At 37.5% G+C, this 27,200-nt stretch overlaps 2 protein-coding genes across 3 annotated transcripts; both read left to right on the plus strand.

The window, feature by feature from the left end:
• The first annotated feature begins 821 nt into the window (after window positions 1-821).
• On the plus strand, window positions 822-7,848 carry LOC132105592 (sorting and assembly machinery component 50 homolog B-like). Of its 2 annotated transcripts, none has more exons than XM_059510829.1 (15): window positions 822-981; window positions 1,193-1,303; window positions 1,666-1,767; window positions 2,093-2,180; window positions 2,495-2,601; window positions 3,452-3,582; window positions 3,701-3,788; window positions 4,514-4,642; window positions 4,736-4,807; window positions 4,969-5,055; window positions 5,226-5,296; window positions 5,861-5,928; window positions 6,061-6,207; window positions 6,704-6,845; window positions 7,170-7,848. In XM_059510829.1, exons 1-15 carry the CDS (start codon window positions 961-963, stop codon window positions 7,213-7,215), a joined length of 1,410 nt encoding a protein of 469 aa, XP_059366812.1. In that variant the 5' UTR covers window positions 822-960; the 3' UTR covers window positions 7,216-7,848. The 2 variants fall into 2 exon arrangements, with proteins under 2 accessions (XP_059366812.1, XP_059366813.1); XM_059510830.1 differs by having other exon boundaries at window positions 865-891.
• Window positions 7,849-12,361: 4,513 nt separating this feature from the next.
• On the plus strand, window positions 12,362-26,847 carry LOC132105593 (mitochondrial 10-formyltetrahydrofolate dehydrogenase-like). Its single transcript, XM_059510831.1, has 22 exons — window positions 12,362-12,553; window positions 14,114-14,258; window positions 15,664-15,898; window positions 16,281-16,446; window positions 16,557-16,658; window positions 16,778-16,867; window positions 17,643-17,777; window positions 17,890-18,015; window positions 18,099-18,190; window positions 19,067-19,334; window positions 19,404-19,531; window positions 19,736-19,886; window positions 19,974-20,044; window positions 20,127-20,232; window positions 20,844-20,931; window positions 21,073-21,166; window positions 21,287-21,386; window positions 21,473-21,571; window positions 21,662-21,827; window positions 25,933-26,038; window positions 26,158-26,357; window positions 26,448-26,847. The coding sequence occupies exons 1-22, from the start codon at window positions 12,506-12,508 to the stop codon at window positions 26,501-26,503; spliced, it is 2,772 nt and encodes a 923-aa protein (XP_059366814.1). The 5' UTR covers window positions 12,362-12,505; the 3' UTR covers window positions 26,504-26,847.
• Window positions 26,848-27,200: the final 353 nt, after the last annotated feature.

Genomic DNA, 27,200 nt, shown 5'->3' on the forward strand with positions numbered 1-27,200 from the left:
ATTCCCCAGTAATCGTTTGCAATAAAATGTTGAATTGAATTTTTTTTTTAAACTGGAAGAGCTTCTCAGTTGGATTAATCTAATCATCATAGCATGATAGTTGTAGACTTAGCTAAAAAAAACAACAACAACAAAAACACAATAAATAAAAAATTCCTAACTTTGCTTCTGTAAAAGTAGCGACTTGTTAAAGTCATGTTAATCAATAAAAATACCAAACACTAAAGATGATATACTGCCCTCTCCCGGAGAAATTGAATTACATCATTACAAAGAGTACTGTGCCTGATAATGTATTATTAATAACGGTGATGGTTTTAAAATATAATTGTATAGAGACTGCATTTTGCATTTAAAATGAACAGTTTCTAGATTTAAAAGAAAAACTAAAACAAATATTTTCTCATTTCTCTGACTTTGAGAGATTGTACAACTGATTAGATTTTTGTTTTTTAATGATAAGATTACACTAATTACATTATTTTTCTCGGCCTGTAAATCACAAATTTAAATACGTGAAATATTCAATTTTTCCATGACCATAAAAGCCATGTAAATACAACAGTACCGAATGCTTAGCATGGTAGGACACTAAAAAGGTATCATCAAAACAGCTTTCTTTGATAGTAAGTTTACAAAACAAACTTTCGTAACGTTGTGTCTATCTGATAGTCTGTAAAATATGTCTATTGTCAGAAAAACGCACTTCAATTTCCACTGTTCCACATTTGAAAGTGCGCAACGCAAAAGCACGCAAGCGCCGCACAGAACAAGAACACGCCTACTGTGTGCGACGTCACATCCTTCTAGCCAATCGCCGTCCAGGTTCGCCTAGTAGTTGCGTGTCATGGCGTCCTCCTTGAAGGGGGCTGGGTTCACTGCTTTATTATAGTGCGATATTTTACATTCCCACGGTCAGCTGAGCGGCTTCAATACGTTTAGGATATTATTGCACTAGAAATGGGGACTGTGCACGCACGGGTAAAACGTTTACCTAAAGACTTGGGGTGAAATAAGCTTGTGTTGTCTGTGACCTCTTGTGTTCAGGTTTATTGCTTGCTTTCCGTGTTCTTGTATTGTTACAGAAAGTTGTCCAATGCGTTTTTGTGCAAGTGCCACTGGATACTTTTGTGCAAGTGTCACGCCTACTGTATATGTCCAAAATCCCAAACTGGTCATGTTTGTTTTGTAGAGTATGGATTCTTACCCCATGCATGGGCGAGACTTGGGCGTGAACCCATATGATTTGGAAGTGATGGAGGCGGTGCAAGAAACTAAACAAGAGGTTTTAGAAAATAAAGATGTAAGTTATGTTAAACTCGTGCTGAGTTCTTTTTAAAATCTTTTATACTGATCAAATTGAGCTGTCCTGCTTTTTTTGGTTATGTACTGCAGTCATCATACTCTGTTAGAATTCATGGTGCATGAATTTGGTGAACATGAATATACCACTTTTTATATCAGACTATACCAACCTAAGAAAAAGCACAATAAAACAGTGATAGTATCTGATGGTAATACTACCATAATATTTTCCAGTATACATTAGTACTGTATTTACATCAAGTATTTCCAATAATACTATGGTACATGTCCAAAAACATGGTATTACTGTGGTACCATGTCCAAAATCTGCAGTCTCAAACTATGATTGTTCTCATGTAGGTTGTTGTCCAGAATGTCAACATTGAAGGGCTGGGCAGAACTAAAGAGGATTACTTGGGCTATGAAATCTCTGATATCTTCACTGCCAGGAACCTGGTTGAAGTAAGTGAGCTGTCAAGGTCCAAGTGTTTGTCTGGACTGGTTAAGTTAATATGAGCGGTGATAGAATCAAATCATCCAGTTCAGCCGATTAACAGAAGGGTTTATTCCACCTCGCAAATTTTGCGATGGCCTTGTCAAAGGATATTGCATATTTTATAATTTGGACACAGTTTGGATATAAATTCCCTTTAAATAAAAGTATCTGCTAAATGTAAATGTGAAACACTCAATAAGCACATCTTACGTCTGTCATTAAATTGTATGAAATATATCAGCATTATATTGGCTATAGATACCAACCATTCCCAAAAATGTGTTTCCACAGGTGATGAGAAAATCCCATGAGGCCAGACAGAGGTTGCTCCGTCTAGGCATATTCAGAGATGTGGAGGTGGTGATTGACATTTCAGAAGGTATTACATCCAAAACATCTTCATGCTTGATTCAATTATAGACCGTCCAGTGGAAAGTGTACAGTTTTTCTGGACTGAGCTGTTGCATTCCCCTCAGACAGGCTCTAGCCCTGACTTTCAACATGCTAACCTACATCAGTTCATTTACATACTCATATAGAAGAGCAATAGGTCTAAAGGTCAGCCCTTTTATTGTCAGTATTAGATATGTAGCAAATACTGTATATACTGTAGGAGAGACAAGTTTAGAAATTGAACCCAGCCTCATAATAAATATATTTGCAGGATTTTTGTCTCTTTGATCTCCTCTTTAGGAGCAGATGTGCTGCCAAATGGACTCGATGTTACATTTGAGGTGACTGAGCTTAAACGACTTACTGGCAGTTATAATACCATGGTTGGAAACAATGAAGGGAGTATGGTAATACATGTATATATTGCTCTGCATCCTACCCTTGCTATGTTGCCTTGCCAACTAACTAAAATAATTTTAAGTTGCAGTGCTAAAATTACTTAAACTGAAATAAAAATGAAAGCTGGAAATATGTGACCCTGGAGCACAAAACCAGTCATAAGGGTCAATTTTTAGAAATTGAGATATATACATCTGTCTGAATAAGTATGCTTTCCATTGATGTATGGTTTGTTATGATGCGACAAAATTTGGCTGAGATGCAACTATTTGAAAATCTGGAATCTGAGGGTGCAAAAAAATCTAAATATTGAGAAACTCACCTTTAAAGTTGTCCAAATGAAGTTCTAAGAAATGCATACTACTCAAAAATTAAGTTTTTGTATATTTACGGTAGGAAATTTATAAAATATCTTCATGGAACATGATCTTTACTCAATATCAAAATGATTTTTGGCATAAAAGAAAAATCTATCATTTTGACCCATACAATGTATTTTTTGGCTATTTCTACAAATATACCCGTGCTACTTATGACTGGTTTTGTGGTCCAGGGTCACATATAAGAATAAAAGCTCATTTAAAATATGTACTATATATAAATAATACTAAAAACCCTCTGGTTAAGACACAGTTACTCTCAAATGAGATCTCCATTCAGACTATTAAAAAATAAATAGAATATTTAATATGAATAATAATAATAACAATATTAATAATATTTCTAATACAATTTTCAGTCAGTATGGAGTATTGTTTTATAATCATCAACTCTGTTTTTCTGTGTAGTTTCTACATAATGTGTAGCTTAATTCTACATAATTTGTGTAACTGCATTTGTGTGTTCGTTCCTCTGAAGGTCTTGGGCATTAAACTTCCAAATATGTTAGGCCGTGGAGAGAAGCTCACCTTTCAGTTCTCCTATGGAACTAAGGAGACATCATACGGCCTGTCCTTGTTTAAACCACAGACGGGCTTTTATGAACGCAAGTATGATTTCTGTAAACAGAATTATACATTAAAGGTGAAGTGTGTTCACTTTTGAACTATAAACATAAGAGTGATGTTGAATAGATATTTAACAACTTGACGTCTTTGCTTTGTGTAGCTTCACTCTAAACCTCTACAAAGTCACCGGGCAGTTCCCGTGGAGCTCTCTTAAAGAGACGGACAGGGGAGTTTCTACAGAGCTCAATGTAAGAAATGAACAAAAAGTAAAACGTTGTTGAAAATTTACTCACCCTCAGGCCATCAAAGATGTAGATGAATTAGTTTTTTCGTCACAACAGATTTGGATTAATTTAGCATTACATCACTTGCTCACCAGTGGATCCTCTGCAGTGAATGGGTGCCGTCAGAATGAGAGTCCAAACAGCTGATAAAAACATCACAATAATCCACAAGTATTCCACACGACTCCAGTCCATCAGTTAACAGCTTGTGAAGTGAAAAGCTGTGTTTGTAAGAAACAAAACTTTTAACTTTAAACCGTCGCTTCTGGCCAGATTACAAGTCCTTAATCCATAAAACTGCTTTCTGAACATTATTGCATCAATGAAAAAGTAATTTCTCTGTTGTCCTTTGCAAACTATTTTGTCTTATAAACTGTGCATTATATGAGCATGTTTCTCTCCTGTTTCAGACAAGATTGCATTTTCACTGGACAGTGCACTTTTCACTTCACGAGATGTTAATTGTCGGACCCGAGTTGTGTGGATTACTGTGATGTTTTTATCAGCTGTTTGGACTCTCATTCTGACGGCACCCATTCACTGCAGAGGATCCATTGGTGAGAAAGTGAGATAATGCTAAATATCTCCAAATCTTGGATGGCCTGCTGAGGATGAGTACATTTTCAGGAAATTTTTGGGTGAACTGTTTCTTCAGTAATTAAAGATATAATGCAATATGTGTCTTGCAGTTCCCTCTGTGGATGACGGATCACACTCTGAAATGGGAGGGCGTGTGGCGTGAACTGGGATGTCTTGCCCGCAGCGCCTCCTTTGCTGTGAGAGAGGAGAGTGGCCACACTCTTAAATCCGCTCTTTCTGTAAGATGCTCCACGCTGCCTTAATCACCAAGTGCTTTGGCTGCCTGGTTTTGGACTAATGACTGATTTCACTGATTTCTTGTCTCACACTAGCACACCATGATAATAGACACCAGAAACTCTGCTATCTTGCCTCGAAGAGGTGCCTTACTGCGGATCAGCCAGGTGTGTTGACTTGAACATCAGCCCAGAACATATCAGTAGCTGTTTTGTATTTCTTCGCTCACCATCACTTTTGCCTCTCGATGTCCATCATTGATTTAAACTGTCTGGAGAAGGTTTAGCGTCACTGTTAAACAATACTTGTGCTCGCTCTGTTGGTTTAGGAGCTGGCAGGATACACCGGTGGAGATGCCAACTTTCTCAAAGAAGACGTTGAGCTGCAGCTTAACAAACCATTTATCTGGGGATCGGTGAGTGGTCTTGATTAATGCATGATGTTAGAGATTTTTCTGGTTTTGGCATTGTCTGTCATGCTTTTACTGCCTTTGAAAGACAGCAGGTGCTGTAACGGTCTGTTTTAAAGGACATTTGTGGTATTTTGAGATTAATATTAAATAAGTGTATTGATTTTCTCTTATAGGTGTTATCTGCATCTTTATGGGGAGGGATGATCTATCCTCTTGGGGATCAGCCGACCTCCATTGCTGACAGGTGTGCATTTGTTTGTTTGCTTTTCAGTGGATGCTTTATTGTTTTGTTTTTTTAAGATTTATAAAGATACACACCTATAATTATGTCTCATGTTGTGTTCTAATAATTTTGGACCCAGAAAATGCTAGTTAGTGTTATCACTAAGTAAGACTAAAACTTATTAAGCTTACACGAGGTACAGCAACTTCTCAGAAATGTTTTAAACATATTTTATACTTTCCCCATCTTCTTACACTAATGGTGTTCCTGTTTTTAAATGATTTTTTTTTACTAAAAAACCAAGGTGCATCAATTTAGATCACAGAGTTCTAAGACAAGTCAGCTAAAAAAAACATACATCAAATATGAGCTAATTGAAAGAAAATAAAATTAATTCCAAGATTTTGTGATACTGTGAGATTTATAAGCAGTTTCTTAAAAGCCACATCATTTTTGACTGGGAATATGAAATTAGGTAACGGATTATTTGGTTTAATAAAAGCCATCTTGTACCAGCACAGTTCTAAAGCCTGAACATGTTTATAGCATTTTACAAATTGCATTGTGGATGTGTTTTTATGCCAGGTTCTACCTGGGTGGCCCAACCAGTGTGAGAGGTTTTGGCATGTACAGTGTAGGCCCTCAGAGTGAAGGTAAAGGTGTATTTAAAAAATGAGAATATACAACATTTTTATCAGTTTTTTTTTTTTTTTTGTAAGTTTTTTTTTTTAGTGATAGTTTTTTTTTTAAAAGTTTGTTTCTGATTTGAAATGTTACCTGATCAGGTGATTATCTGGGTGGGGAAGCGTATTGGGCCGGTGGGCTTCACCTGTATACGCCCCTCCCATTCCGCTCAAACAAACGCGGCCTGGCTGATCTCTTCAGAACACACTTCTTCCTTAATGCTGGAAACCTTTGCAACCTCAACTACGGTCAGTAGTCATTTATCGAAAAACTTGTCATTTGTTAGTCTAGAAAAAATATATTTGTTTTAACTGAGGAAATGCAGCTTATTGTTATTTAAAACTAAAATCCCGTTACTTGAAATAAACATTAAACCAAATTAAATCATGCAATTTCTCATTTTAGTTTAACTTTATAACAAATTTCAATCAGTAAAACAAAAAATACATGAAAAATGATATACATTAAGATAGAAGATAAAACAAAATAACAGAGATTTTAACTTCAATTAAAATGGAAAATAAAAAAACTAAAATAATGTCTTTGATACTAAAATCACACTAGTCTCTAGTTCTTGACTGTATATATGCAACGAAGCCTTTTGTCCACATGGGGATGCCGTTGTTGCAGTGAAACTTTAGTAGTATGACTATGGCTGAGCATTATGAAAACTTTTTGTTTAAATCACCCTGTTCTTCGATCTACAGTAGTTTAAGCTTGACCGTATGCATCGTGTTTGTGTAGGAGAGGGTCCACATGCACATCTGCAGAAGCTAGCGGAGTGTATCCGATGGTCTTACGGCGCAGGAATAATTCTACGACTGGGAAACATTGCTAGGCTTGAACTCAATTACTGCTTCCCCATGGGTGTTCAAAGCGGAGACAGGTACACATACACATCCACTCAACCACATTCATACTGAATCACTGGCAAAATAAAAGCAGTTTTGAATTATTAATGATTAGAACTTTTTTTTTTTTTTTTTGCCAAACCACTCATTTTCCACCTTTTAGACTGATGTTTTGAATTAACAATGATGGCCTTGACAAAAAAACAAAAACAGTTTGTTCTGCTTTTGATTGACTTTTTGATTTGTTCTCTGTCAAATTGAATTGAGTTTTGAAAATTCCTCAACCTTTAATAGCTACCTCTTTACAAAACAATGTAACCAAGGATTTGAATCCTAAATGATTTTTTGTTCCTTGACAGGATATGTGATGGTGTGCAGTTTGGAGCAGGCATCCGTTTCCTGTGAGCTTGTAAAACTGCCGTCCTACTTTTAATGATTTTTGGATTTTGAACTGAGGGATCCCTCCTGCATGCACACTCTTGAGGATCCACTTCGTTTTTGTACCTGTAAGAGAAAAAAAATTAGTTTTCCTGCATACCTCTCACTGTTTGAATAAGAGTCCAGGGTTTAGTGAAGGACAATATAACCATATCCAGTCTGCAAAGAGACTGCAGGTGCTGAAATAGTTAGTTTTTTCCAATGAGGAGAGCTTTAGAGATTATTCATGATCAAGCTGATAAACCAGAGATTTAATTCAAACCCACACCTCCGTCCGCTCAAATATGTGCTATAATTTAAGCAGCCCATGCTATTGCGATGAAACCCTTGGATGAATTATGAGAATGAAGAACGGATTATTAAATGATGCATTTATCCTGTAGCTGTTTGACTTGAACAAAGCACCTTTTTTCCTTTTAAATCTTTTTGTTTAATGTTTCAGTCAGTTTTCTCCTCTAATGCCAAACTAGGACGTCACTGAATGATTAGTGAGTCTCCTTTGTGAGATCCATCAGCAGTGCTTTATAATTAGGGCACTTTTTATTATTGTGTGAACTTAAAATTGATTGTCCACCAAAATAAACTATTTGGTTCCCTTATGTTTTTGTTCTTATTTTGTGATCATTTAAAAAAAAATTGTTTACGTTTTACATGGCAATGGTGTACATGAATCACTAATCGAAAGAAAATTACAGGACCATACAGAATGAAGGATAAAATATATGAGATTGAAAAACAAAAATGTCAGTAGCTCATATTGAACTATATTTTCATATTTTTTTTTAAAAAACTGTAGTTTTAGACTCTTGAGTGGCAAAACACACACATTAGAGCTGTTTTCTGTCTGTCAAAGGTAACATGCAGATCATGAACAGCTTGATATACTATTTGCAGGATCCCTCCTGAGCCAAATAACTGACCTCGAGGTAGGGACCAAACACACACCCCTTGTTTTAACAGGTAACTTACAATAATGCACTCTGATATGTTGTTAGATTTAGAGTTTTGTGAGTTCAAATATCATTTTATTTTACCCGTCCACAAATTAAGGCCTTAAAAAGTCTTAAATCGGAGCAGAAAATCTTAAATTGCATTGCTTACATTGCAAAAAAAAAAAAAAAATTGAATATCTTACCAAGAGTTTTACAACCCGAATTCCGGAAAAGTGGGACGTTTTTTTAATTTTAATAAAATGAAAACTAAAGGAATTTCAAATCACATGAGCCAATATTTTATTCACAATAGAACATAGATAGCATAGCAAATGTTTAAACTGAGAAATTTTACACTTTTATCCACTTAATTAGCTCATTTAAAATGTAATGCCTGCTACAGGTCTCAAAAAAGTTGGCACGGGGGCAACAAATGGCTAAAAAAGCAAGCAGTTTTGAAAAGATTCAGCTGGGAGAACATCTAGTGATTAATTAAGTTAATTGATATCAGGTCTGTAACATGATTAGCTATAAAAGCTTTGTCTTAGAGAAGCAGAGTCTCTCAGAAGTAAAGATGGGCAGAGGCTCTCCAATCTGTGAAAGACTGCGTAAAAAAATTGTGGAAAACTTTAAAAACAATGTTCCTCAACGTCAAATTGCAAAGGCTTTGCAAATCTCATCATCTACAGTGCATAACATCATCAAAAGATTCAGAGAAACTGGAGAAATCTCTGTGCGTAAGGGACAAGGCTGGAGACCTTTATTAGATGCCCGTGGTCTTCGGGCTCTCAGACGACACTGCATCACTCATCGGCATGATTGTGTCAATGACATTACTAAATGGGCCCAGGAATACTTTCAGAAACCACTGTCGGTAAACACAATCCGCCGTGCCATCAGCAGATGCCAACTAAAGCTCTATCATGCAAAAAGGAAGCCATATGTGAACATGGTCCAGAAGCGCCGTCATGTCCTGTGGGCCAAGGCTCATTTAAAATGGACTATTTCAAAGTGGAATAGTGTTTTATGGTCAGACGAGTCCAAATTTGACATTCTTGTTGGAAATCACGGACGCCGTGTCCTCCGGGCTAAAGAGGAGGGAGACCTTCCAGCATGTTATCAGCGTTCAGTTCAAAAGCCAGCATCTCTGATGGTATGGGGGTGCATAAGTGCATACGGTATGGGCAGCTTGCATGTTTTGGAAGGCTCTGTGAATGCTGAAAGGTATATAAAGGTTTTAGAGCAACATATGCTTCCCTCCAAACAACGTCTATTTCAGGGAAGGCCTTGTTTATTTCAGCAGGACAATGCAAAACCACATACTGCAGCTATAACAACAGCATGGCTTCGTCGTAGAAGAGTCCGGGTGCTAACCTGGCCTGCCTGCAGTCCAGATCTTTCACCTATAGAGAACATTTGGCGCATCATTTAACAAAAAATACGTCAAAGACGACCACGAACTCTTCAGCAGCTGGAAATCTATATAAGGCAAGAATGGGACCAAATTCCAACAGCAAAACTCCAGCAACTCATAGCCTCAATGCCCAGACGTCTTCAAACTGTTTTGAAAAGAAAAGGAGTTGCTACACCATGGTAAACATGCCCCGTCCCAACTATTTTGAGACCTGTAGCAGAAATCAAAATTGAAATGAGCTCATTTTGTGCATAAAATTGTAAACTTTCTCAGTTTAAACATTTGCTATTGTTATCTATGTTCTATTGTGAATAAAATATTGGCTCATGTGATTTGAAAGTCTTTTAGTTTTCATTTTATTAAAATTTAAAAAACGTCCCAACTTTTCCGGAATTCGGGTTGTAGTATATATTTTTGCTAAATAAATATTTACACATCTACATTGTAACTAAATTAAGATGCATTTACTTAAGAAATGCGAAATGCAGACATGAAGTCTTGTTTTCTTGAAAACTAAACAAAATTAGGTGGGTTTATGCTTAAAACGAACAAATATCTGTCAAAGGGGTATGAAAAGTTCCTCTTTGAATCAAATTTATATATTTAATCATAAAATTGCTTCATTTTAATAATTTTCAAAGAAATCAATACTTTTTTTATCTTGCATTTTATTTTGCTTCTGATGTAAATGTATCTTGATTTAAGACTTGTACAATTTTTATAAATTGTAAGATGAATTTAAAAGTAATGGAGACTGATTGGAACATGGGCGGATCTACAGGGGGGCAAGGGGGGGCAGGTGCCCCCCCACTCTAGAGCCTTGCCCCCCCAGCTGCCCCCCTAACTTTAATGATCCAAAAACTGTACTTACAAAAACAACCCACCACTATGTCCAATACATTTACCAAAAGTGAACAATTTAATTTTTAATTTTAAATGTATTATTCGCCCTTCCCCCCTGCCCCTCAAATACTTAGTTACGTCCCTGATTCAAACGTGCAGAGCGGCGTTCGCTCAGTCTGGCTCATACACACAGCGAGTCTGCTTCGGTGCGGTGGTCCTGCAACCAGAGACTGAACTGCCCCGGACAGATCCTCTGAAGGTGAAGTGTAGTTTAAACACACGTTTAACTTAAAGTTACATTTGTAATGAATGTATTGTATGCTAAAGACGATTCAGCATCAGCAAAAACAGCGAGTCTATTACGTTAGGCAAAATCAGCGGTCAAATCGCTCCCTCGTGATTTGTAAGAGCACTCTTCTCTTTGATTAGCCTGATTTTGATTTAAGTAAAGACAAGAACAGCTTAATAAAAAATATAAAATATTGAGGGGCAGCGCTAGGGCTGGGCTAATGGGGCTTAAGCCCCGAAAGTTTTTAGTAAAGCCCCGGATATTTTGTTAAATTGTCTTTCTCACAGAGCAAAACAATTCATCAGAAAAACAAATGTGAATAAGATTACAGCGGCCGCGATTAACTAATCATGAACAGTGCATATTACATTTTTATTTATATTTTCCCCTTTGCATTAAAGGTTCTTTTGACGTGCTTTTGCAACGTTGAGCATTGTAGCCAATCACAGACATGTCTGTTGATCACATCGGCCAATCAGAGGCGTTTAAATGAGTCGCTGTGCTGAAGATGTGTTTTGCGCGAGCTCACCGAGTTCACGTTCGCAAACATGTCATTATTATTGGCAATAAACTTAAGATGCAGATAAGAGATTCACTTGATATTATTATTGATGCTGCTCTGATGCACTACATTACGCAACGCTCTGTTTGTTGTTAGGAAGACTAAAAGTTCAGCGGTCTAGCTCATCAATGTCAAAATTATTAAATAAGTTAACAAATGCCTGGTAAAATGTAAGTAGATCATTTAATATTTGACTGTTTTACAATAGAAAAGTTCAACTTTTTTTATTTATTTATTAAAATTTGCCTTTTTGAATTGAAAATATGCTATAATTTCCTTGATTCATGTATGTAAATTACAAATAAAATATTAGTTGCAAATAGTTACAATTATTTCACTAATACAACAAGCCTTTCTTTTTCTTTATTCCCTTAAATCGCTTTAATAATTAATTAATTACTTTAAATAAAAATACCCAATTTTAGTTTGGGCTGTTATGTTACAACACACAATACAGTGTCAGTTAGGAGATCGATCATTTGATTAGCTAAGCCTAAGCAGTCCTATTAAATCCAATTCCTCTCAGATATCACAGCAATGAAACCAGGTTACAACTGGGGAAATAACAAATACAATAGAATTAAGTAGTCTAAACATAACTGGTGTGTGTGTTGTGAATTAAAAAACGTTGTAGTGTGTAAGGGCATGATTAAACAATAACTACTGTAGTTTAAAAGTGTTTTTGTGTTTTTTCTTAAAGCAATTCATATATAGGGATTCCATGTACCCCTGCCACCCTGCCAAGACCTCTTGCCACCCCTTTGCCCCCCCCATGCAAAATTTTCTAGATCCGCCACTGGATTGGAAGCTTTACTTTTAATGTTTTTAGTGTTGCTAATACAATTTATTGTGTGCTTCCTTTACATGTCCTATATTAAGAGAACATACTGGCCTCGGTTTATTGCTTTCACTTTATTTACTTTTTTTTTAACTCTTACATTTACCGTCATGAACCCGTTATGTTATTAATAATATTACAAATGGGGTTACGCTGCTACGGTTACGCGCATCTGTCTGAATGAATAGGCTCCGTGACGTATGTCCCAGGAACGCGCACGCACTGAACTCGCGTCGGTTCAGTCTGGTTCCGCTGCCACACTGACCACAGATAGTCTGTCAGCGAACCGCAGGTGTGAGTTTACAGTACCGCATGTTCCCAGTTCACCACCCCGGACTTCAAACGTAACCTTTCTTTAAGTGTTTGTAATATTTTCACCATGTTGTGGACGGCGAACACTATCATACGGAAATTCTCCTCGAGCTCTGTGAGTAATCGCATGTTCTGCATTGTTGATTTGACATAGATATGAATGAATGCATACGTGGAAAAATGTGCTGCATTGACGACAGACATGCATAGACCTTGAAATACGTTTTTAAATGTTAGCGAACCCTTAAATAACATTAAAATATATGGAATTTACACATGCATAGTTATTGTAAGTGTGCTGTCAGCTGATATAATCCAGTATCTTAATGCAATGTTGTAAGTGTTACACTTTTGTATTAATTCACTACATATGGACACTGTATGCATGTTAATTAGATATAGGGTTCTATATAGTAAAACCGGCTTGGGATTTAACTTTGCGTTGCTTCGTCGGATTACTTCCAGTGGACGGATCCGTGGAGAGTTGCATCAGCAGTGGGCGAGAATATGACGGCAGATCATATTACTAAAGTCACTATTACTAGAACACAAACTAGAACTTGAGATCACATGTGCACTGATAGATAAACATTTTGAATGCATGATCTTCCTATGACAATCCATAATAAACTTCACTACATGTTTGAAGTGTAAGCAATGCTTTAGCTGGTTGTGTCTCCCAGCAGCTCTTTAATTTTAGCCCCATTGTGCAGCACACTTTTAGATTGCTGAAACTTCAAATGCACACACAAAACAAAGATTAAAACTTAACGTTTAGTTAAAAAGAAAATACAAATAGTAATAACAGTACAAAATAGAAACGAATACAATAAAATTACAATGAATGTTGTGCTCATTTTAGTCGAGATCTGTAAAGTTAAATAAAAAAAATGTCATTCATACAGATAATAATGATTTCTGAATTCAGGTTTTTGGATTGATTGTTTAAAAAACATTTAAAGGCTGAAATTCTTGGTATAAATAGTTTGGCATAATATTTTATTTATTCAAACAATATTGAACTAATAATAACAACCACAGTAATCATAAAATGTATCATTTATATTTTTAAAACATTCAATATCTCCATTTTTATCATGATCTGAATTAAAATTAAAAGTAATTTGAAAGATTTTTTTTTTAAGTCTCATCTGAAATTCTGATTATAAGTAGCTTGGTATTTATTTCTTTATTTAAATAACATAATAAACTAAGAATGCAAAACATAATAAAATATACTATTTATATATTTTTTTAAATATTTTTCCTTTTTTTAATTATTTGAATTAAAAGTATTTTGAAAGATTGTAAAAAAAAAGGAAAAATGACTGAATTTCTTTGTATTTATTGAATATTTACTGAATTTATTTATTCCGACATGAATAAATAACAAAACAATAATAATATATATTATTTATATTTTAAAACCATATGTCCTCTTTTTAATCATTTTTGACTTAGTGAGATTTATTGACATTGACCCATAATACAGTACACTGAACACTAAATCAGCTGCTAAATATGAAGATCATAGCAATAATTGGATTCAGAGAACAAAGGGTCATATTGTGTAATTGGACTTATACACTGATTATGTTTCATATTTTAATGTCTGTGGCACTTTACAGTGAATCATATATCAAATGTTTTAACATTATAATACTGTTTCTCACAGGCTTATTACCAAAATAAGCTGAAGCTGGCTCTGATTGGCCAGAGCTTGTTTGGACAGGAAGTTTACACAAACCTTCGCAAGCAGGGCCATAAAGTTGTGGGTGTATTCACAGTTCCTGATAAGGATGGCAAGGCGGACCCCCTGGGTGAGTCTCAGATGGGCGGGGGTGGGATAGAGAGGAGCGCTAACCGTTTTTTGTTACTGTAGTGGTGTCATGGGGGCTGGGAAGTGTCACAGAAGTGGAAGTGAGAGATGGAGAACAGGAAAATGAGAAAGCCCCCCTTCTTTTGAACACCACTAATCAAATTGATCAGGTTTGTGGATAACATTAAGGCCGTCATAGTTGTAATGAACACTTAGAGGAAGTGAGGTCGCATGCCTAAGCAGCACATTGGCTCACAGCTCAACTGTGTGTGAGTGTTTATGTTAGCGTGAGGTGCAGGAGCAGTGTAGTGTTGGTCAGAGAAGGAGAAGTACATCCCGCATAATGACCACATTGTTTTGGTGAAAATGGTGTGAAGCCATGTGAGGTAAAAAGTCCTCCAGTGATCAGAGCATTTGGGAGTTTGTATGAATGAATTACCGATGGTAAGGTCTACACTCAATACATCAGTATACCATTGCCCTATGTTGAGTGTCCCCAAGTAAAAAATAAATAAAAAATACTATTTTTAATATTTAAAATATATTTGATTATCTAATAATATTAAATAATTAAAATAAAAATTATTATGCATTTATAATTTAATAAAAAATTGCATGCATATTGATAAGTAAACACACACACACACACACACATACATACATATATATATATATATATATATATATATATATATATATATATATATATATATATTTAAAACAATAAAATTATTAATGCATAATAATTTGTAATTATAATTATAAAAGTATAATTATAACACTTTATTATAGGTGTATATGTTTATACACACACACACACACACACACATTTATGTTTTATTTATTTATTGCATTTTATCAACATGAAATGACTCCAAATGTTATAGTTATCTCCAAAAACTACTCGTCTTAGTCTATTTTTTTATTTTTTGTCGAAAATTGTTTAGAGTTGCAGGATTATTCTGTAAATTTAATAAAATATAAATGTACATGTATAGTGTAAATAATTACATAATTTTTGGGTGAACTAGACCTTTAAATGAAAACATAATAAACTCCATTCCTATTTACATCTGCTGTCTATACACAGGTTGAACTGTAGAACTAGTTGAAATGGAGTTCAAAGGCACTCTGAATTGTTACTTTTTGATTCATCTCCAACAAATCATGATTATCATTTTAATGACTGCATTGAGGTGGTGAACAGTTCCCAGGGTACTGGGTGTTGATAAAGTGGTAATACTCAGCCTGCAGTTTATTACTGACACATTCATAGATTCAGATATAAAAGACCAGGTTAGTTGACTTAAGTATGCATACTGATTTGATAATTTCTGTGAAGTCTGAATATGCCAGGTGTGACCTTATATAACTTCTCAGAATCAATCTCTCTCTCTGACCTTCAGCGGTGGTGGCGGAGAAGGACGGGACGCCGGTGTTTAAGTTCCCACGGTGGCGTTTGAAGGGTAAGCCCATCCCAGAGGTGGTGGAGGCGTACAAAGCGGTGGGCGCCGAGCTGAATGTCATGCCCTTCTGCTCCCAGTTCATCCCTATGAATGTGATCGACTTCCCCAAACACGGCTCCATCATTTATCACCCCTCTATCCTGCCTAGACACAGAGGGGCCTCTGCCATTAACTGGTGAGATTTTACCAATTATTTATTACCACACTCAAAATGTTAATTTGTTGAAAATTTTCAGGTTATCCAAGATGTATGTGAGTTTGTTTCTTCATTGAAAGAGATTTGGAGAAATTTAGAATTACACAAATTGCTCACAAATGGATCCTCTGCAGTGAATGGATGCCGTCAGAATGAGTGTCCTAACAGCTGATAAAGACGTCACAATAATCCACGGCACCCATTCACTGCAGAAGATCCACTGGTGAGCAAGTGATGCTCTGATGAAGTAACAAACTCATCTACATCTTGGATGGCCAGAGGGTGAGTCGATTTTTAGAAAATTGTAATTTTTTGATGGACTATTCCTCTAAAATAAATGGATTTAAATATGTGTGTGCAGGACACTAATCGAAGGTGATAAGAAAGCAGGATTTAGTGTATTCTGGGCTGATGATGGTTTGGACACCGGCCCCATCCTGCTTCAAAGGGAATGTCCAGTAGAGCCCAACGATACAGTGGACACACTTTATAACCGCTTTCTGTTTCCAGAGGGCATCAAGGCTATGGTGATTATGAAGAACATTTTCAAAAACACTTTTTATGCAAACTAAATGTTAGATTTTGACTCCGATGAGGTTCATGAATCCAAGTTGACTTACAAATCTTGTTCAAACAGGTCGAAGCTGTACAGCTCATTGCAGACGGCAAAGCTCCAAAGATCCCTCAGTCTGAAGAAGGAGCCAGCTATGAGGGAATCCAAAAGAAATCCAATGCTAAGGTGAGACCTAAAGACAATTATGTTAATCAGTCCAAATAAAGCTTAGGGGTTTCAAAGGTAAGCAAAGAAGGTCCAGGAAGTGAACATCATTTTATCTGTCTTTGCCTCTCTCTCTCCAGGTGAATATGGCTCAACCAGCAGAGGTCATTCATAACTGGATCCGTGGTCATGATAAAGTTCCGGGTGCCTGGATTGTCATTGATGGAAAGGTGTATTTCCTAAACAACAGTCCGTTTGAATCTTGAATATTATGGCATGAGGCTACAAAGGGGACCATAACAAAAAGATGCATATTACAAATGACATATATTAATATATATTATATTTTACAAAATGGATATTTAAAATTTCTACTTTAGTAAAATATAATACAACAAATATTTGTATATATAATATAAATATTATATATAAAAATAATGTAATATTTTTAAATAATCTAAAAATTTACTCGCATAGTATGAATGAGTCTTGAATAAATACAAATATTTATGTTTTTATAATTTAGTAAAAGGGCTTCTTTTTAGGGGAGACTACTTATTTGGTATCAAAAATGTTTAGTGATGTCAATCGATTAATCGTGATTAATCGCATCCAAAAATGAACGTTTTTGTTTACATAATATATGTATATGTACTGTGTTTATTTATTATGTATATATAAGTACACACACATACATTACGTATTTTGAAAATATTTACATGTATATATATATATATATATTTTATATTATATGTAAATATATTTAATATATAAATATATTTCTCTTAAGAATATACATGTCTGTTTGTATTTATATATACTTACACACTAATGTAATGTAAACAAAAACTTTGGATGCGATTAAATTGCGATTAATCATTTGACAGCACTAAACATTTTACTTTAGACAAACTCTAGACTCAAAACTCTAATTCTGATAGTCCTGCTATAAGATGTTAAGTGAATAATGTTTTTTACGGTATTGTTATGTGTTTTTTTGTGTAGCCAGTAACGCTGTACAGCTCATCGATGCTGAGCGGGTCAGTTCCCGCAGGTCAGCCAATTGAAGTGGAAGGGGCGTCTCAGCCAGGACTCATTGCCAAATCTGGGCTTATACTGTTTGGGTCTGATGGAAAAGCGGTTAGCTTCTGCTGTTTTATTTACTTAGCTTCTAGGCTTTGAATGCATTAAGTCTGTGCTACAAATCCATAATAAAGAGAATTTACTGCTTTATTACAATATGACTGTGTAGCTCCAGGTGAAGAACCTGCAGTTCGATGATGGAAAGATGATTCCTGCATCCAAATACTTCTCTTCAGATGAGGCTGCCAGTTTGGATCTCACAGACGATGAGAAGAAAATGGCAGAGGAAATCAGGGTATGTTTATGTGCCTCAGAAATGTATTGTAGCATATATCCGAGCAATTATGTCATTTGTCATGTTGTTTTATACTTGTCTAGGCGATCTGGAAAGGTATTCTGAGTAATGTTCCAGTTATTGATGACACAACCGATTTCTTTAAGTCTGGAGCTGCTTCCATGGATGTAGTCAGGTGGGTCTGAATTTCATTTATTTATTGTTTTATTGTTTTATTTTATTCATCTTATTTATTTATATACTGTATTTATACATTTTTTCAGTTTCTTTTTTATTTTTAGTCATTTTTATTCTTGTAAAATTTCAAAATTTCATTTGGTAAAATTTAATAATTTTGTTAGTTTCCATGCAATTCCATTTCTCATTTTTAAGTTTTATTTTTTATTGTACATTTATATTTATTCCAGCTTTGTTTCACTGACTTTTAATAGTTTTGTAAACCTTTTTGATTTTAATTAACAATAATAACACTGAAACTAAAAGGCAAAAATGTCCATTGTTGCGATTTTATACACCACAATCATGATCACATTAACATGATTTACCATGTATAGATATGATTGCTGATTTAGTATGCATCAACTTAGCAGAAGTATTTTGAGTTCATTTCACATGCAAACAGATTAGCCAGTCATAACAGAGGTCATTTACATAGGCTACATTTTCACGACAATGATGTAGTCAAAAACGAAAAAGTTTTTCCCTTGCATTTTTTAAAAGTTTCATATATACACAACAGCATTTTCAAAACTATTCCTGTTTACACATATCTGCGAAAATGGCCAAAAACAATGTATTACATATGTCTGGCCAGTAGATGGCGCTGTCACCTTGTTAGTAAACACTACCTGTTGCCGTGTGTATATTATGCGTCTCTGCTGTTGGTTGTAATACTGGTGAATTAAATCATACTTTGCTGAAGGAGCGTTACCAAACTCTTAAACAGCTAGCGCTTTACTGTGCTGGCGGAAGTAAGAATACCCTGCTTCGCATCAAAACGGAAGTTTTGTGACGTCATGTGAAAAGGGTATATTGTGATTGTTTGGTTTAGACTGGTGGAGGAGGTGAAGCAGAAATGCGGAGGAGTTCAGCTTCAGAATGAAGATGTCTACATGGCCACCACCTTCCAGAGCTTCGTCCAAATGTTCGTCCGCCGCCTACGAGGAGAAGACCAGGAGGAGGAGCTAGTCATCGACTACGTGACAAAAGACGTCAATAACATGACAGTGAAGATGCCACATCAGTGTTTCATCAACGGCAACTTTGAAGATGCCGAAGATGGAAAGACATACAACACGGTGAACCCAACAGATGGTTCGGTACGTCCAGTCATCCCAAACACACATGGACTCATCCCTGGCATGACTAATGGTTGTGTTGTGTTTCAGGTGATCTGTAAGGTGTCATATGCATCCGTGGCAGATGTAGACAGAGCTGTTAGTGCAGCCAAAGAGGCCTTCGACAACGGACCTTGGGGTAAGATGAACCCTCGTGACCGTGGACGGCTGCTGTACCGGTAAGATGTTTTAGAGAGTGTTATTGACTTAATTAAGCCACTGGGCAACCATTTTGATGTATATATGAAAAACCAAACTCATTTGCAAAACAAATAGTAATACAGTGCAATCATTTGACCTAGAATTGATTTCTCAGAGAAATTCCTGTTGGGCATAATTTATTTGCAACACAATGGGAATTCTTTGACTTGTTTTGTGTGTAGTTTGGCTGACCTGATGGAGGAACACCAGGAGGAGCTGGCAACTATTGAGACCATTGACTCTGGTGCCGTTTATACTCTGGCCTTGAAGACACACGTTGGCATGTCCATTCAGACGTTCAGATACTTTGCTGGCTGGTGCGACAAGATCCAGGTATGTGTGTGTGTGTGTGTGTGTGTTCACTCAGGCCATCATTTGATATTTTCCTGTCACTGATGCATCATGTCCTGTTCCTCGCAGGGCTCAACGATACCCATCAATCAGGCCAGACCCAATCGCAACCTCACCTTTACAAAGAAAGAGCCTCTGGGGTGAGTGATTGTAAATGTGTGTGTGAGTGTTTGCAAATATGATCAGCAGACATGTGTAAGATGGTCTTTGTTTGTGTCTCAGTGTGTGTGCCATAGTGATTCCTTGGAATTACCCACTTATGATGTTGGCATGGAAGAGTGCAGCCTGTCTAGCGGCAGGAAACACACTCGTCTTGAAACCTGCACAGGTAAAACACACAGGCTATTATTAGTCATATATATGATATATATTAAACTCAATAACATTATTATTAATTGTATAAATATGCAAAATAATAAAAAGATAAATATACAGATTTTTTTTCCAAAAGAATAATACTGAAAAGAAACTAGAATATACTCTCAATTATTTTGATATTCTCTATATTCTCCCTATACTATATTTAAAAATACTGTTGCATAAATTAATAAAAATTGAATTAGAAAACATATTAAAAAAATATATATAAAAAACATAAACTCAGTAAATATCAGTACAGTTAGTGTGAGAACACATAAACTATTGGATACAAACTAGACTATATTCTTGGTTCTTTTGATATTCTCTATATTTTCCCACTAACCACACTGAAATTTGCCGTTTATAATGTTTATATTGTTTTATATTAATGTATATTTTATCTGATATAATATAAACTAATACATATACTATTATTATAACTATAGTACGGATACTATTAAATAAATGACAACTGAATAAAGAAACAATATACAAAAAAGATTATTTATTTACCTTCCAAAAAACAGATAATAACTGGATACAAACTAAAACAAACATAAATTCCCTTGATTTTCCCAGGTAACTCCACTAACTGCGCTGAAGTTTGCGGAGTTGACAGTCAAAGCTGGCATTCCCAAAGGAGTCATCAACATTGTACCAGGATCAGGTATCAGGTTTTTGACTCCTATTTCGAGTTGTATTAATGTAAATGTCCAGCATGTCTGTTTATTAAAGCACATATTTATTCCATACAAAAAAAGGAATCCTGTTATCATGTCATGTTATTTATGACTCAACTTTCTCTCAGGTGGTCTGGTGGGCCAGAGGATGTCTGATCACCCTGATATCCGTAAGCTGGGTTTCACAGGTTCTACTCCCATAGGCAAACAAATCATGAAAAGGTGAGTCCCATTCAAGTCAACACTAAAGTTATACTCAAATATGTCATGTACAATGACAGTGAATCATTCAAACGGCTTATATGGTTTGAAAGAGCCTCCAGCTGATGATATCTGTTGCAGTTGTGCGGTCAGTAACCTGAAGAAGGTTTCTCTGGAGCTGGGAGGTAAATCTCCCCTCATCATATTCAGCGACTGCGACATGGACAAAGCAGTGAGAATGGTGAGAGAAGACAACTAGTGTCAAAAGTTAAAGATGCAAGATCATCGTCATCTTGAGCTTCCTGTGTGTTTGTGTGTACGTTTTAGGGCATGAGCTCGGTCTACTTCAACAAGGGAGAAAACTGCATTGCTGCAGGCCGGCTGTTTGTTGAGGAGCCCATTCATGACGAGTACATCAGGAGAGTGGTGCGTGTTTCCTTTTGAACAGTGATTGTATATTAAAGCCTGCAAGCTGCTTCTGGATGATAACAGACTGGTGTGTTTTTGTGTGCTCAGGTTGAGGAAATCAAGAAGATGAAGATTGGAGATCCTTTGGATCGCTCCACAGATCACGGACCTCAGAACCACAAGGCTCACCTGGACAAGCTGGTGGAGTACTGTGAGCTCGGCGTGAAGGAGGGGGCTACACTTGTGTACGGCGGGAGGCAGGTGGACAGACAAGGTGAGGCATCTCTGATTTAAAAGGGTGTGTGGACATCAATTTGTATATACACCATACGCCATCTTGGTATAATATAACCAAGATGGTGGCGCTCCACACGCAGCGGCTTCTCTCTGTCCCGACAGAGCGGTGTTTTCGTGTTTTATGTCTTGTGAGTCGCAGTGTTTTTGTTCGTCGTCATTGCGTCTACCTGTCTGTAAGCGCGCATACAGTCGCGAGTTTCTGCTCGATGTCGGCAGAACCGCATTTTTACAGTTAAACTCCACGCAAGCGGAACAGCTACAGGATCTCGGTCTGCCACGGAGGCCTTCACCATTACCAACCCCCACTACTGCATCTCGCCCACAGCGGAGGCGCCACAAGCGGTGTGAGAGGAAGCAGAAGAGGGGTAAGTGCGTAGGTATCCGGGCTAGGCTAACGGCTATCCCACACAAGCCATCTATCCCCACCATCGTACTGGCTAACGTACGCTCGTTGGACAATAAACTGGACTATATTCGATTACTACGCTCAACCCAGAGGACTGTAAGAGACTGTTGTGTTTACGGAAACATAGCTCAGCAACAGCGTCCCAGACGGAGCTATTCAGCTCGACCAGCTGACGTGCTATCGAGCGGACAGAGCTCTCGTCGCGGGAGGAAAAGATTGATGTGTTTACATCAATGACGCGTGGTGCCGCGATACTGTTGTGATCAGCAAACACTGCTCACCCCTGGTGGAGTTTATGATTATTAAGTGCCGGCCGTTTTATCTGCCGAGGGAATATACTGCTATACTGCTCATTTCGGTGTACATTTCCCCGTTCAACATTATCAGCAACAGGAACAACACACTAAATGAACTGTACCAGCACATCAGTGAGCAGCAGACAGCACACCCTGATGCTTTTCTCATCATAGCTGGGGATTTCAACAATGCTGACAAAGGTTCTTCAAGACTGCTTCAACACAACTGACTGGGACATGTTTAAGCAGGCTGCCACATTCAATAACACCACTGACCTCCAGGAGTACTCGGAGACTGTCACTGCCTACATCAACAAGTGTATTGATGATGTAACGGTCACAAAAACCATCACTGTCCGGGCCAACCAGAAGCCGTGGATGACAGAGGAGGTCTACAGACTTCTGAAGACACGGAACGCTGCCTTCAGAGCTGGAGATGAGGTGGGCCTGAGAACAGCCAGGGCCAACGTGTCCCGCGGCATCAGAGAGGCTAAGAGACAACACTCCAGGAGGATAGCTCATCAATTCAGCGACAGCAGAGACACTAGGAACCTGTGGCAGGGGATACAGACCATTACGGACTACAAGCCCCCACCACGGACCTGTGACAACAACATCTCTCTGCTAAATGAGCTGAACACCTTCTTCGTTAGCTTTGAGCAACAAAACAGCACCACTGCACAGGAGACTCCACCTCCTCCTGGCGACCAGGTGATGATGCTGACCCCAGACAGCGTGAGGAGATCCTTCAGCAGGATCAATGCACGCAAAGCTACGGGTCCTGACAACATCCCTGGGCGTGTACTGAGAGACTGTGCAGCAGAACTCACTGATGTCTTCACAGACATTTTCAACATCTCACTGAGTCAGGCTGTTGTTCCCACATGTTTTAAAACTACCACCATCATCCCAGTTCAGAAGAAGCCATCTCCATCCTGCTTCAATGACTACCGTCCTGTTGCACTTACCCCCATCCTCATGAAGTGCTTTGAACGGCTAGTCATCCACCTCATCAAGTCTGCCCTCCCCCCCCTCCCTGGACCCCTTCCAGATTGCATATCGGTCCAACCGCTCGACCGATGATGCCATCTCCACTACCCTCCACTCAGCACTCACACATCTGGACAAAAAGGACTCATATGTCAGAATGCTGTTCATTGACTTCAGTTCAGCATTCAACACAATCATCCCTCAACAGCTCATTTACAAACTGATCCAACTAGGGCTCAACACATCGCTGTGCAACTGGCTGTTGGACTTTCTGACTGGAAGACCTCAGGCAGTACGGGTCGGCAGCAACACATCCAGCACCATCACACTGAACACTGGGGCCCCCCAAGGATGTGTGGTGAGCCCCCTCCTCTTCACTCTGCTGACCCATGACTGCACACCTTCACACAACTCCAACCTTTTTATTAAGTTTGCAGATGACACGACTGTGGTGGGTCTCATTAGCAACAAAGATGAGACAAACTACAGGAGCGAGGTGAGCCACCTGGCCGGGTGGTGCAGTGACAGCAATCTCTCTCTGAACGTGGAGAAGACGAAGGAGATTGTTGTAGACTTCAGGAGAGCGCACACTCAGCACGTTCCTCTGACCATCAACGGTGCGACTGTGGAGAGAGTGAGCAGCACCAAGTTCCTGGGTGTGCACATCACAGAGGACCTCTCCTGGACTGAAAACACAGCAGCAGCACTGGCCAAGAAATCAAATCAGCGTCTCTACTTCCTCTGCAAACTGAGGAGAGCCAGAGGCCCGCCCCCCATCATGTACACCTTCTACAGAGGCACCATCGAGAACATCCTGTCGAGCTGCATCACTGTGTGGTATGGCACCTGCAACGCATCCTGCCGAAAGACTCTGCAACGCATAGTGAGAGCAGCTCAGAAGATCATTGGTGTCTCTCTCCCCTCCCTCCAGGACATTTATGGAAACCGTCTCACCCGCAAAGCCCTCTGCATCGCAGGTGATCCCACCCACCCATCAAACAGCTTCTTCAGCCTGCTGCCATCAGGGAGGAGACTGCGGAGTCTCCAGGCCAGGACCAGCAGACTGAAGGACAGCTTCATCCACCAGGCTGTCAGGAAGCTGAACTCACTCCCGAACTTGCCCCCCCTCCCCTCTTCTGCCCCAGGCACCACTGAACTATGATTTCCCCCCCCCCCCCCCCCAGATCCCTCCCCCCCACTAATATACGCTGACATGCACCAGTTACTTTGTGCAGCATTGGTCTGCTCACTACCTCATTCTCCATGGAACTGACATCATTCCACTACCTCATCAGTCAGTTAAATAAAATAACTGCTCTTGAGCCCTTTGCCACTTTAATCAGACTTAAGTTTTTGCACTAAATAATCTTTTATCTGCACTGTTGTTCACTTCATTGATTTGCACTCTATCTGCCTTTTGCCTTGCGCTGCTTTATTTAACTTTATTTTTAATTTTATTATATGTCTTTTTTAACAATTCCTTATTGTATAATTTATATGCTATAATAGTATTTCTTGATATTTGTAATTGGCTTTTATTTTTAGGTTTTAAGTTGTACCGATTTTATGTGTTTTGGCATTTTTATTAGTTTTATTATATATACATACATTTATATATATATACATTTATTTATATATATATATATATATATATATATAATTTCTCTTCTTTATATTTAGCTTTATTTTATTTCAGTTTTATCAATATTAGTACTTTAAATTATATCATTCAGCTTTTAAGGGACCATTTCTTATTTTCATTTAAGTTGAAGTGTTGCATTTTAATTACAGTTTTAAGGCTACGTTCACATGAAGCCAGAGCTTTCCCTATATGATCTTTTTTTTTTTCTCATCTCTAGAAATATCTGCGTCCACACCGAAAGCACAAAACAATGTATTATACATGCCTTGTATACATGACATTTCTTTTTATATATATATATATATATATATATATATATATATATATATATATATATATATATATATATGAAAAATGGCAAAAGTGCATAAAGTATAAATTATATAATTTTTATTTTCAGTTTTAGTATTTTAAGTACGTAAAAGAAAATTAGAAATGCTGCATGAAATAAGTTTTCTAAGTTTCAATGTTTCAACTTATAATTGATTTTGGTTACCAAAAAATATTTCTAGTAGTTTTAGTTAATGAAATAGTTATTCCATTTCTAATAGCTGCCTATTTAGTGTCATTTTTCTTTATTCTTTTTTTAAGTACTTAAACTTATTTCAGGCAGCTTCTAATTTTCTTTTGTTTTCAAAGTTTCAATGTTTCATCTAATAATTATGTTTTATTTCAGTTGCCAAAAATATTTTTTTGTAGTTTTAGTTCATATATTACATTTTTTATATCTGTCTATTTATGCTTACAGGCTTTTTTATGGAGCCCACAGTCTTCACAGATGTAGAGGACCACATGTTCATCGCCAAAGAGGAATCCTTTGGCCCTGTTATGGTGGTATCCAAATTCAAAGATGGGTAAGCTGCCTTTTCTGGACCTTAGTAGGATGACTTGTGGCAGTCAGACCTGCAGGTTGATCTAAATCCAAAGCAGGAGCTCATCTGAACAACATGTAATATGTTTTGATGCTCATCAGTGATGTAGATGGAGTTCTGAGCAGAGCCAATAACACAGAGTTCGGCCTGGCCTCTGGAGTCTTCACCCGTGACATCAACAAGGCCATGTACGTGAGCGAGAGACTGGAGGCGGGAACCGTGTTCATCAACACCTACAACAAAACCGATGTGGCGGCTCCCTTTGGAGGCTTCAAACAGTCCGGGTTTGGGAAAGATCTTGGTAAGAGTAAACAAAACACACTGCATCGTTTCTCTGTATCACTTTAAAACCAGATTCATGAACATGCGGACCATGTGTATGTGTATACAGGTGAAGAAGCCCTGCACGAGTACCTGCGGACTAAAGCTGTGACAGTGGAGTATTGAATGAAAAACAATGCATGGCCCGTAACTGCAGCTTGAAGCAGCCAGATAGGAAAAGCATTTCCTGCCATGACTACACTGATGTGCCTACATTTTTTAAATCGCCCTTTTTTTTCCCGGAACTGTTTGGAGTGGGACAGATCCTGACTCAGCAGTCTACACTGGCTAACAATGTTTTAAAAAAAATGGACAAAATGGCAAAAGACCTCCAAGTGGAGCCAAGGACACAGAATCAGATCAAGCATTGTTTTTAACTTAGGAAACGGGGATCATACTGAGGTACAGTGAATTATCAGACTGAGTCGGTTTCAGGAAGTAACCACAACTCTACAATGATCTTTAATTTATATTAAAATGTAATTTTTTGTGATGGAAAGCTGAATTTGCTGCTCATGAAATATTTCTTCTCATCGATTGTTGGAAAATTAGAAGTGTGTTTACTGTCACATTTCATTAATTTAATGCATTCTTGCATAAAAGTATTATTTCTATCAAAAAGACGGACCGTAAACTTTTAAATGGCGGTGTTCGTGGCCTCAGCATATTTCAGTTTTTAAGCTATTCAGCCAGTTACACACACACACACAGACTTTAGTATTACATTTATAGTCTTAAATTTAAAAGCCATGCTGCATCACTGCCACTTTATGAAATTTGTATTATCATATTTGTACATCCCAAGGGTTTTTATTATGCATAG

This window comes from Carassius carassius, chromosome 26 (genome assembly GCF_963082965.1).
Source record: "Carassius carassius chromosome 26, fCarCar2.1, whole genome shotgun sequence".
NCBI lineage: Eukaryota > Metazoa > Chordata > Actinopteri > Cypriniformes > Cyprinidae > Carassius > Carassius carassius.

What these genes read in the sequence shown, in the direction of transcription:
- LOC132105592 (XM_059510829.1), top strand. Translation starts at nt 961, where the DNA reads ATGGGGACTGTGCACGCACGG. An exon ending in CCTTACTGCGGATCAGCCAG is followed by an intron (nt 4,808 to 4,968) that starts GTGTGTTGACTT and finishes CTGTTGGTTTAG; the next exon opens with GAGCTGGCAGGATACACCGG. An exon ending in CCGACCTCCATTGCTGACAG is followed by an intron (nt 5,297 to 5,860) that starts GTGTGCATTTGT and finishes TTTTTATGCCAG; the next exon opens with GTTCTACCTGGGTGGCCCAA.
- LOC132105593 (XM_059510831.1), top strand. Translation starts at nt 12,506, where the DNA reads ATGTTGTGGACGGCGAACACTATCATACGGAAATTCTCCTCGAGCTCT. An exon ending in GCTGGTGCGACAAGATCCAG is followed by an intron (nt 19,887 to 19,973) that starts GTATGTGTGTGT and finishes TGTTCCTCGCAG; the next exon opens with GGCTCAACGATACCCATCAA. An exon ending in ACGAGTACATCAGGAGAGTG is followed by an intron (nt 21,572 to 21,661) that starts GTGCGTGTTTCC and finishes TTGTGTGCTCAG; the next exon opens with GTTGAGGAAATCAAGAAGAT.